Genomic DNA, 13065 nt, shown 5'->3' on the forward strand with positions numbered 1-13065 from the left:
CACTAGAGATACACCATTGGCACTAGATAGATATCCTAACGGGATCTCTAAATGGATCATTCCAATACATTTGTACTTTCCAAATCATCTACACATTAGCCTAGGTATCATCATACCATAGTTGATGAGTACAACCACTAATTACATTAATTAGAGGCTAACTGTGTACTAGTTTTACCGTACTAAAGATGTCCTATTTCATTAGTACTATAATTAGGGAATTTTAAGAATATTACTATAAATGCGATTGATATCTCATAGTCATCAACTCTTGTGACTACCATCACATTAGTAAACATTCTAAGGATTTTATCAGTTATATCCAATATTTAACAGATAAATAAGAAATTATTAAAATACAAAACATATAATTTAGGAATGTATAAAATAAAAACAAATACATTGTTTTAGGGCATACATTCCAACAATCTCCCACTTGCACTAAAACACATTATCCATGTTTTTCATCCCATAAGATAATACATGACTATCATGCTTCTTTTGAGGAAGAACTTTAGTAAGAGAATCAGCTATGTTATCCTCTGTGGAGACTCTCTCTATCTTTACATCATTCCTAGCAACGATTTCTCTAATCAAGTGAAATCTCCTAAGCACATGTTTGGATCGCTGATGAGACCTAGGTTCCTTGGCTTGAGCTATAGCTCCATTGTTATCACAGTACAAAGTGATCGGATCAACAATGGTTGGAACCACACCAAGTTCAGTTACGAACTTCTTGATCCAAACCGCTTCCTTAGCTGCTTCCGCAGCCGCAATGTACTCAGCCTCTGTTGTAGAATTTGCTATGGTGTCTTGTTTGGAACTCTTCCAACAGACAGCACCTCCATTAAGAGTAAAAATAAAGCCTGACTGTGATTTAAAATCATTCTTATCTGATTGAAAACTCGCATCAGTATAGCCTTTGAGCTCTAACTCACCCTTTCCATATATTAAGAACAAATCTTTGGTCCTTCTTAAGTACTTAAGAATGTTCTTAACGGCTATCCAATGACCCTCACCTGGATTAGCTTGAAATCTGCTTGTGACACTCAGAGCATAGGAGACATCAGGTCTTGTACATAACATAGCATACATAATTGATCCAATTGCTGAAGCATATGGAACATTGTGCATCTTATCAGTCTCAACTTGTGTCTTGGACACATGTTTTTAGAAAGGTTTATACCCTGAGTCATAAGTAAATTACCCCTCTTAGACTGATCCATGCTAAACCTTTTTAGCACCTTTTCTATGTATGTAGATTGTGAAAGACCCAGTAGCCTTTTAGATCTATCCCTATAGATCTTAATGCCTAATATATAGGCCGCTTCTCCTAAATCTTTCATGGAAAAGTTCTTCGGCAACCAACCCTTTACCGATTGTAACATCGGTATATTGTTTCCCATTATTAATATGTCATCTACATATAAAATAAGGAAAACAATCGAACTCCCACTAACTTTCTTATACACACAAGGTTCATCCGGATTCTTGAGAAATCCAAACTCTTTGATCGTCTCATCGAATCGGATGTTCCAACTCCTAGATGCCTGCTTAAGTTCATAAATAGACTTTTGTAACTTACATATTTGACTAGGATTTGTAGATGTAAAGCCTTCAGGTTGTGTCATATACACATCCTCATGCAATGTCCCGTTAAGGAACGCGGTCTTTACATCCATTTGCCAAATCTCATAGTCATGATATGCTGCTATGGCAAGCAATATCCGAATGGATTTAAGCATAGATACTGGTGAGAAAGTTTCATCGTAATCGATTCCCTCTTTCTGCTTGTAGCCTTTGGCTACTAGTCTAGCTTTATAGGTAACCACATTACCATCCATGTCAGTTTTCTTCTTGAAGATCCATTTACACCCTACATGTTTTATCCCTTTAGGTGGATCAACTAAGGTCCACACCTTATTGTCATACATGAAATTTATTTCGAAATTCATGGCTTCTAACCATTTAGAGGAGTCTGGATTACATATTGCCTCTTGGTAGGTAGTAGGTTCGTCATCTTGAATGACTAGAACATCATTGCTATGACTCACAAGAAATTGGTATCTCTTAGAAGTTGAGCGTGTTCTTACTGACCTACGGAGCCCTTGTGTATCAACAGCTTCAGTATCTGCCCCATCATTGTGTGGTTGAAGCTGTTCTTCATTAGATCGTTCAATGTTTGTTGGATGATCCTGAATTTTTTCAAGATCTATTCTACTCCCACTGCTTCTTTCTAGAATGTATTCTTTCTCTAGAAAAACAGCATGTTTTGAGACAAATACCTTTTGCTCAATTGGATTGTAGAAATAGTATCCTATAGACTCTCTTGGATACCCTACAAACAAACATTTGTCAGATCTAGCTTCAAACTTGTCTGACTCTGCCCTCTTCACATAAGTTGGGCAGCCCCAAACCTTCATATAAGACAGATTTGGTTTCTTTCCTTTCCATATCTCATATGGTGTGGAGTCGACAACTTTAATGGGTACTCTATTAAGAGTATAAGAGGCTGCATCTAATGCAAATCCCCAAAACGATTTTGGGGCACTTGAGTGGCTCATCATAGAACGAACCATATCCAATAAGGTTCGATTTCTCCTTTCAGATACACCATTTAACTGTGGTGTACCTGGAGGAGTCCATTGTGGAACTATTTCGTTATCCTTTAAATAAACTCCAAACTCGTCATTTAAGTATTCTCCACCACAATCAGATCATAGTGTTTTAATACTTTTATTGGTTTGTTTTTCTACTTCATTCTTGAATTCCTTAAACTTTTCAAAGAATTCAGATTTGAATTTCATTAAATACACGTAACCATATCTCGAATTGTCATCTGTGAAGGTGATGAAGTATGAAAAATCACCTCTAGCAGTGATCGACATTGGGCCGCATACATCAGTATGTACTAGCCCAAGTAAATCACTGGCTCGTTCCCTTTTTCCAGTGAAGGGCATTTTGGTCATTTTGCCAAGTAAACAAGCTTCGCATGTATCATATGATTTATAATCAAATGAATCCAAGTATCCATGTTAGTATAACTTGGAGATGCGTTTTTCATTTACATGACCAAGCCTACAGTGCCAGAGGTAGGTTTTATTTAGTTTATCTATTCTCATTCTTTTTTCACTCACATTGAGAATTTGATGATCAAGATCTAGAATATATAAACCATTATTCCAACTTCCAGAACCATAAAACACACCATTTTTAGAAAAAGAGCAACATTTATTCTCCTAGGTTATCCGAAACCCATTTAAATCCAAACAGGAAATAGAAATGATGTTTGTAGTAAGTGCTAGAACACAATAACAATTTAATAATTCTAAAATCAATCCATTGGGTAAAGTGATATAATAAGTCCCTACAGCTAAAGCAACAACTTTTGCTCCATTGCCCACACGTAGGGTGACTTCTTCTTTTTCCAACTTTCTACTGTCCCTTAGACCTTGCCTAGATGTGCAAATGTGAGAACCACATCCGGTATCTAATACCCAAGAGTCTGATTTGGAAATAGACACATTAATTTCAATCATATATGTACTTGATGATGAAGTTTCAACAGGCTTCTTTTGCTTCAGGCTCTCCAAGTATGACTTGCAGTTCCTTTTCCAATGTCCAGTTTGATTACAATGGAAGCAAGTTGCTTTGGACTGGTCCGCCTTTGCCTTTTTGGGATTTTGGGTGAGCTTGTTTTTGGATTTCTTAAATCCCTTTTCTTGCCTCTTCTTCTTCTTAGAGGAAGTAACGACAAGCACACCAGTAGAGCCTTTTCCCTTTTTGATTTCTTTCTCAGCAGTTTTCAGCACATTCAACAATTGAGGCAAAGGGTGCTGCAGATTATTCATCTGATAGTTCATAACAAACTGTGAGAAAGAATCTGGCAGAGATTGGAGCACTAAATCAACATTCAGCTCCTGATCCATCTTAAAACCTAATTCGGCCAGTTTTTCAATTAGCCCAATTATTTTCAAGACATGCGAGCAACAGGTGCTCCCTCTGCCATCTTGCACCTGAACAATTCTTTAGATGTATCATATCTAACCGTCCTTGATTGTTGTTCAAACAACTCTCTTAGGTGTTGTACGATATCATACGCCCCCATGTTCATGTGCTGCTGTTGAAGCTGAGAAGTCATGGAAGCTATCATGATACATGAAACTTCCCTATTGTCATCCTTATGTTTCTTATAAGTATTTCTAACAGCAGCAGGTGCAGTAGGTTCAGACTCTTGAGGCATTGAACCATCAAGTACATACTCAATTTTCTCATGAATGAGAACAATAAGGACATTACGATGCCAATCAAGAAAGTTCGTGTCATTGAATTTGCAATCAGTAAGAATAGTACGAAGGCTCAAATTGTTACTCATTCTACAACAACATGAAAGATAGAATTTGTTAGAAAAATGTTTTGTTTAATAAAATCATAAAAACTTCAAAATTATGATTTTATTTCCACTAATTTTTTTCAAATCAATTACCCTCTTAAATTGAATCGGGAATTTCTAAAATTCCATAGTGGCTAGGATCCTATCTTAATTTATTTCGACCTTGAGTGTGTCTCAACAAATCGAAAATAATTATGAAAGGTAGGTACTTTTACCAATTACAACTTATTGTAATTCCTAGATTAGTTGGGTGTCAACTCTTGACTTTAAATCTCTATGAATCAACCCAACACTTGCCTCTAAAATTAATGATTTTGAGTGAATCCCAACAAATCATAATTTTAGCTAAATCAAACCCATCATTCTTGAGAACATTTCTCATAGCAAAAACACGTAGTAAGTAAGGCAGCCTTGGGTGAATCCCAACAAGCTAGCACTTAATAACGACTCTAGTTTTATACTATAATGATGGAAGGCATTTTATTGATTTAATATTATTGTTGAGGGATTTGTCTCCTTTTTTTTTCCAAAAATATTTTATAATTAAAATTTGGAAAAATTGCTCATCTGGTCTCATCAATAAACATGCATATAACCATTTCAAAAACGTATTAACATGAATTTAAATCGTGGATGGTTGTGGATATTCCTAAACTAATTTCCCCGGCCATTAGGAAAATTAGCATGAGACTAAAATCTTTAATACCGAGACGAACTCCTTCGTTGTAGTATGCCTCCTTTCTTCTTTTCAAATATAAATTATATAAATTCCTATCATCTATTCCTATCTATTGTACATTACAAATAGTATAGAAGAAACCCCGAGTTACATTCGGGGGGAATTTAGATGAGAAAAGAAATTACAATTAGAAAATAAGAAAGGCAGGACACGCAGACCCTATTTTAAAATTAATTACAACCATTCAAACCTAGAATGATTGTAACCATCCAAAATACCACAATCATATTGTGTACTATATCCACAACCATCCACCATGCATTTTCACAATTTAAACAACTTTAAATAAAAGAAAAGCATGTAAAATAAGCAATCTCAATTCATGGATTAATTGGATTTAATTCCTAAGGTCCCAAACAAATTTTGGGTCCATGCATACGCAAGAAATACTGGTAAAATTAAATTTTATTAGGTCAACTTTATCCTCAACTAATTTGAGGAAAGAGTGGGAAAATAATTCAAATTAGTCAAATTAGTTCTAAAATAATTCCCAACCTAATAATATATGAAATAAATGATTCCATAACATATTTTAACAATTAAAATGGGATTTAATTCAAAGGATTGCCAAAAGTTCAAAACTTCAAGTTTTAGGGGAAAAAAAATTCCAGTTTCCTAAACCACTCTTGCAATCGTTTTCTAGCATCACTGGCAACCACCATTGGCCACCATTTCTACTGTCACCACCACTGGGTTCTACACTTATCACCAGTGGCAACGGCTCCCAGCAATAGCTCCCAAGTGGTCGCAACAATGGAGCTCATCTTCAGCAGTAACCTGCTGCAGTTTTTTCTTGCATAGGTTGCTGCTGCAATTTGCAGCAGTTTTGATGCATTCTCACGCCTTGAAAACTCTTGGTTTGCTTACCCAGCAACCACCAAGAGCTATAGCAACCTTCCACCACCACCAAGGAAGCCTCCCATGGCCTCACATAGCAGCGGCAGCAAGCGGCAGCCCTTGGAAGATCGCTGGCAGCAATGTCGGCTGTTGCAGCAGCAAAACTGCTGCATTTTGGCTGCTAACCTATTTTTTTTTCATAAAACTAAGAGACCAGCAACTCTTGCAGATCATCAACAAAGATTCAGGTCTGATTCCATCTCATAAGAAAAAGAAAACCTGATAATCACGTTGGACAGCATGACCCGCAAATGCCCGGCAAAGTGATGATCAAAATTCAAGTTTTGATTGAATGAATAACCAATAAAATCTGTAACTTTTCCAGATTTTAAAGGTTATTCGGAGGCCTCAAAATTTCAGAAAACCAAACCCATAACAACAGTATAATCAGATTACAGCAAACTTGTTCATTCAAAGCTTTCTTGGCTAATGCAAAGGACTAAGATGGAAGAATATCAGACTAGTCGGAACCGTAACAAGAGTCCAAGGTGCATGAAACCAGTTCTAAACGCCCTTGGTATTCAAGTTTCCATATAGTCCCAATATTTATATTCCTCCGAAACTTGTTCTTACACACAATTTCGCATATCAATTAAATCCAACCAGTAATATTAATCCATGAATCCAAAATTGCTTAAAATCATACGTAAAATTCTTAGGGATGGCTCTGATACCACTGTTGGATTTTAGAGACACTACGCAGCGGAAAAATAAAAATTTTTTCTCTAAAACCATCCAGGAATCACCTTAGATTTTACGTATGATGTATTAAAAGTAGGGTTTTAGGATTACCTTAATCCAAGCGGCGTCTCCCTGCAGCGTTGTTTGAGGATTGTTAGCCCTTGAGCAGTCCAATCGTCCTGCCTCTACTGATATCCACGCTAGAGCAACCCTGGGTCGTCTCACGAACTATGTACTGAAGAGCATGAAAAAGTTGCTAGCCCTTCTTGCTCTTATTCGAAAAATATGTGACCCTCACAGATTCTCCCTTTTGCCTTTTTGTTACCTTCACCTCTCTCACCTCCTCTATCTCTCCCTTAGGAGTTAAAAGGAGAAAGAGAGATAATAAAATAGAATGATGAGTCTTTCTATTTGATTCAAAATCAAACGATAAGACTTCTCATCACCCAAAACTCTATCTATCAGTTATCTGACAGATAAGAGATAATCGTTCACTCTTATTTACTCAAATAGGCCTGGAATTTATTTTCTTTTAAAATTAAACCCCGATAATTTACATAGTTTTAATCCAGAATTAAATCTCTATTGTGTGTGACCCAATAGGTCCCGAATAAGTTGGTAATAATTATGGTTTAATAATTAGATAAAATAAACGACTTTATTTTATCATAACTTATAATAAATAATTAATCCATAATTAAAGATCACGAGCGGTGTCTAGCAACACATCGCAACCGCCCAATTACTCGGAATTAGTCAAGGGAATTTCACCTAACATTTCCTTGAAAAATTACCGTGTAATTATTATCCTTTCACCAAAGATATCCAATTAGTCAGGAATAAGGAATAAGCGCCAATTCCCTGATGACTAATTAAGTTTTCCAGTTCCCGAAATTTACCCTGAATTAGGTTAAATTGAAGACATTTTTCAATTTACCTAATAGTCGACTTTAGGGCTAATTTCCCACTAGTGGCCATCCGGATATCAACTCCTTCTATCAGAGTGGTAAATCCTATTTCGATCACCCATTCTCTTTACATGCTTCACACTACATCCAACTTCTACACTTTAAGGCACTCACGAAGAGTAACAAGTAAATAGAGTCAAAATGTAGCGATTCACACTCAAGATACTATGGTGATCTCAAGTCGTAGGATCACTTACACAATTTTTTACTAGAGATACACCATTGGCACTAGATAGATATCCTAACGGGATCTCTAAATGGATCATTCCAATGCATTTGTACTTTCCAAATCATCTACACATTAGCCTAGGTATCATCATACCATAGTTGATGAGAACAACCACTAATTACATTAATTAGAGGCTAACTGTGTACTAGTTTTACCGTACTAAAGATGTCCTATTTCATTAGTACTATAACTAGGGAATTTTAAGAATATTACTATAAATGCGATTGATATCTCATAGTCATCAACTCTTGTGACTACCATCACATTAGTAAACATTCTAAGGACTTTATCAGTTATATCCAATATTTAACAGATAAATAAGAAATTATTAAAATACAAAACATATAATTTAGGAATGTATAAAATAAAAACAAATACATTGTTTTAGGGCATACATTCCAACAATTACTCCAGTTCTGCAGCTGCCAGATGTTGATGCAAAAGGGCACTTGAGACTAGAACCAGTAGCAGTGTTGGATAGGAGAATAGTTAAGAAAAGAAATGCTGCCACAGTACAGTGGTTGGTGCATTGGTGGGGAACTAATCCAGCTGAAGCAACCTGGGAGGATGCTGAGGAAATTGAGAGGCAATTTCCTCAGTTCCAATAGTGAGGGCAAGATTTTTCTAAAGAGGAAAGCTCTGTGATGGAGTGGAGGGACTGATACTCAGCTTTAGTTTACAGGAGCATGAAGAAATAAGAAGGCGTGAAACAGAAACAAAGGTGTGGAGAGTGAAACAATAAGAAGCACGCCTTTACTAGAAATCTACAAATTTTGCAGGAGTTGAGGACCACTGCAGTTGAAGATTCTGGGAGGGACACATGTCTTAAGCTCGTTGGTCACGTTGGAAGTTAGTTAGCTTAGGAAATGATATAAGCCTGGGAAACTTTTGTAATGATTCATCTTTTGTCATTTTTTCAGATTTGGTTGTAAGAATATTTGGCATTGCCAATCTCATTTGTCCTTCCCATGTTTTCCTTCATCTCTTTCCCCTTCTCCTCTGAAACCATAATTTCTATTCTTGTAAGTTGTTATTGAAGTTCACTAATGAAAAGCTGAGTTCATCTTTTGAATTCTCAAACTCTTTGTTCCATTAAATTTTGTTGTAGTTAAATTCATATTGGTTGTTGTAATATTTCTGCCATTGCTGTAATCTGGTTTTGTACATGGTTCGAAGTCTCGGCCGAGACCGAGACGACTCGGCCGAGTCGTCACCGTCTCGGCCCCTACCGATACGATACCGTGACGAAACGATACCGAGATACTTGACTCGCCGAGAAATCGTCCGAAACATCACCGCGACAGATTGAGTCGGCCGAGTCACTCCGAGTTATCCCGAATTAAGACGAGAAATCGGGCGAGTTACACCGTGACGGATTGACTCGGCCATTTCTTTTGCTATTTTTTATTATTTTTGTTTAGCATACTTTTTTTATATTATTAATAATTTTTAGAATATTAAATACTTTAAAATTTGCGTCTCATCGAGACCACGATCGATATGTCGAGACCGATGTGGAACGTTCCAGGCCGCGACCGTGACCGCGACCACGACTTTGAACCATGGTTCTGTACCATCACATGATAGTGGAAAAGCTAATGGGGATGTTAATTTGTCTGAGCAATACATGTATAAAATTGAAAAGAGGCATACAAGAAGTGCCGGTCGAGGAATTAAAGATGAACACACTGCAAGAATTGGTGATGTTGGGGGTAATGAGTCCATCCAGAATGTTCTCTTTGGTTGTTTGTACAAAAAGGTCCTTTCAGATGATGGAAAAGACAAACTAGGAGCAAATTTACCTGGAGAGCCTATTAGTGAAAATGCAACCATTAATGTTCTGTCCGCAGATTTAATAGGAGGGGAAGGTCGGAGTGTTGGTTTTGAAGCAGAAAAAAAACAGACTCCTGCGAAAAGGAAGAAAATCCAAGTTGAAGAAGAGCATAGGATGTTTCAGGGATGGACAGCAGAGCAAGAATTGGAGCCGGGAAGAGCTTATTTTGCAGCAAAGCCGACACCCCATTTCTGGAAGAAAGTTGCCAAAATGGTAATATGCTGCCAGTTGATTACCTTGACAAAGAAATTTGGTTTCTTTCAATGATATCTGTGTCACTGTATTGGGAAAAAAATGTTCTAGAATAACTTTTAGCCAATACTTTTTTCCATTCATAGCTCTCATAATTGTCAAATTAGTTGCATGCAATGGGAAATACATGTTTAAATTAATTCTTTTGGTTTCTTTTGAAAATATGCACTTATTGTCAAATATGGTCCCTGAATAAAATTTTACGGAACTACAATTATAGTTTGATGGAACTTATGATGAACTGATTTGTGCCCAAGAGGAGGTAGGACTTCGCAAAATTTCATATGTTTTTCTTTCCCCTTGCTTGAGTTCATATACCCAATCGCTCTGTTTCTTAGAAGTGCAGGCAGGAAAATGAAATTCAAATGCAAGAACAAATAGACTGGTAACTTATAATATGCTTGACCTCCTTTAATTCTTAAATCTACTATTCTTATTTTGTTTAAGATTCAGATACCTTTTCTAAGTCTCCTTGTGGTATCAAATTTTTTTTCCTGAGTTCACATACAAGTCAATGTTGGTCTGATAATCCTACTCATTATTCACACATAAGACCATGAAGCCATTGTTTAAACTACATTTCCAACTTTGAGGTTTTATAGATAAAGATTCTCTCCAGCCTTTTCTAGCTTACATTTCTGCTGTCTTGATTTGGCTTTAATTCTTGGAAGTTTGTTGCAGATGCCTGAAAAATCTGCCCAGGAATGTTTTGAAAAAATCCATTCTGAGCTTTTGACCCCAGCTCAACAACAGTCACGATCCTCAACAAAAGTGGTGAATGCCTCGCTGTCACTCTCAGCAAGTAAATTGCTAAACGCTTCAGAGTCTGACACGAAAACGTTGAGATACAGCAAGCAGAAGGATCATCTTACACGTAGAACTGTCCAACAGCTCCTACATTAACAGTATGCTGCAGACCAACATTATGAAGCAGATCTTTTTATTGTTTTGGACCCAACATTGGATCCATCCACTCAAGGTGTTTGGGAGAATAAACTATTTTCCACACCTGAATTGAATAGAGAAGGACTAGGGTTGGACAAAAGATGCAAACAAATTTCTTCGTCTGCCCACGGAAAACTTCTTTCACTATCGAATGACTCACGAGGAGCTACCGTTATTAGTCCTCCTGTTCTAAAGAAGATTAAAAACAAAGCCGTGCATGAGAAATATATTGATCAACTGCAATTGAGGGAAGCCAGGAAAAAGGCAATGTCCCTAAGGGAAAGAAACTGCATGCAGGACAAAAGTGATCGCATAAAAAAGATAACCTTCAGAAGAGTGAGGTGGTAAAAGATGCAAAGAATGCATTGGTTTTTGGTGCATGAGATGCTAATAAGCAATTTCATCATCTACAGAGCTGCCAGGCAAACAAATTTGACGATGAATTTGAAGATGGTTCTGAAGATGAATTTGAAGATCAAAGTTGAGAATTCTCATTATTCTTCTTGATTGCAGGGAAGTGTGTCAGATTCCTCCTTTGTCCCATAGGTAAAGCCGTACGCCTAGGGGTACATGTCACAAACTTGGTGACTATTCTTTTTTCTAATTTTCTTGGACAATTGGAATTGACCCATTTTCTGATTTCTCATCAAAGATCCTTGTAGTCTATGTCTGCATTATGACCCATACATATGTATATATATGTACTCCTTGTCTTGTATAAATAGTTGGCTGTTCCTATTCCTTGCTGTATTTGCTTTGTAGTTTGTGTTATTTGACTTGAAGCTCCATAAATCTAAGGTTGTAAGTTTAGACTGCTTCTTGTTGGATAATCTTTGTTTATGTTCAGTATACCATAGCGGAAAGAACTAACTTTGTTTGGACTAATCAAATACTGCCAAATAAATCCAAGGTAAAATATTTTAATCGGGCTTGAAGATTCTGCATAGAAAAACCAAATGAACAAGGAAGCATAAAGTAAACAGTAAAATGTAATTCTGGAATTTTGGTTCTTTTTCTTGCTTCCTTGATTGTGATGCATTCTTCATGCCAAACAGGGTCAGCAAATCAAAACCTCATTATATTTGACTAGTTTTGTAAGCATGTCGCAGCTGTCAATTTCTGTATATTGTTCCTAGGATCTTTTTTTTTTTTTTTTTCTGTATATGAGATCATTGCATTGGATATATTTCCCCATGATCTTATAAATCCATTTACGTTTTATTTTTAATCCCATTTATGTATGATAGAATAGGAATTAATAATGACCATTATACATCTAATGAGTAATGATTTAAAAATGAACCTGTAAAAAGGCTGCACTATCAGAAATTAAAAAAAATTGCTAACACAACAGATCATCTTCCATGTTCCTTCCCCAGGCTTCTGATAATTGTCCAGATTTATTCTGCTACAGCCACACTCTCTATAGACATCTTCCTCCATAACCTGCATATTCCTAAAACAGTGTTTGCTTAACATCTTCAGATCCAATAATTCTGCCATGCTTCACCACCTAATCAATTAATTAGAATATGAGATTAGCATGACAGGCTGAAGCAGGTCAACAGTAACTTTTACCATGCTATCAGCAAAAGATGATAATGTACTGCACCCCAGAAAAAAAAGGAAAAGAAAAAAGGCAAAACATGATTATACTCATTAATGCACTGCTCCTAAGGATAAAAACAATAAAAAATAAAAACTTCAAAATCATGTCCGTCAGAATACCTGAGAAGGTATAGGCAAAATTTTCTTTTAACAGCAGAATATTTAAATCAGACGACACTGCAGAACCAATAGAAAGAAATCTATTGAGTAAACCAAAAACTTCAAACTTTTTTGCTCAAAATTTAATTTAGTATAAAATGTGGAAAAGTAAATCCTCAAGTGAATCAAATTATTGAGAATTGGATTTACATTGCATAAAGATGAATGATCTATAAGCTAGAGCCATTGAAGGTCTTTTTTTTTTTTTTTTTGGTTTTTTTTTATTTAAGTTAAAAGTTCATTGGAGATTGTTGGCTCGTCTTCTTGACTTCTTCCATCACTGCTTAAATGTTCAACCTACTCCCACTTAGATGATGTTGTTGTTTCTACTTAAACAAAATTTTGTGGAGTATTAAAAAA

General features: G+C 36.2%; 1 protein-coding gene across 1 annotated transcript; it reads right to left on the reverse strand.

Moving 5' to 3' along the window:
- Nucleotides 1–3973: 3973 nt before the first annotated feature.
- Nucleotides 3974–6142, reverse strand: LOC113714154 (uncharacterized). The gene is made up of 2 exons (XM_027237949.1): nt 6027–6142; nt 3974–4376 (listed from the first exon to the last, which is right to left on the reverse strand). The coding sequence occupies exons 1-2, from the start codon at nt 6140–6142 to the stop codon at nt 3974–3976; spliced, it is 519 nt and encodes a 172-aa protein (XP_027093750.1).
- Between the last annotated feature and the right edge of the window lie 6923 nt (nt 6143–13065).

Source organism: Coffea arabica, chromosome 10c, assembly GCF_036785885.1.
Source record: "Coffea arabica cultivar ET-39 chromosome 10c, Coffea Arabica ET-39 HiFi, whole genome shotgun sequence".
Lineage (NCBI taxonomy): Eukaryota > Viridiplantae > Streptophyta > Magnoliopsida > Gentianales > Rubiaceae > Coffea > Coffea arabica.

Coding starts and splice junctions, on each gene's coding strand:
- LOC113714154 (XM_027237949.1), bottom strand. CDS start 6,142: ATGCAGCAGTTTTGCTGCTGCAACAGCCGACATTGCTGCCAGCGATCT. Junction 4,377..6,026: donor TTCCTTGGTGGTGGTGGAAG/GTTGCTATAGCT, acceptor ATGTTGTTGTAG/AATGAGTAACAATTTGAGCC.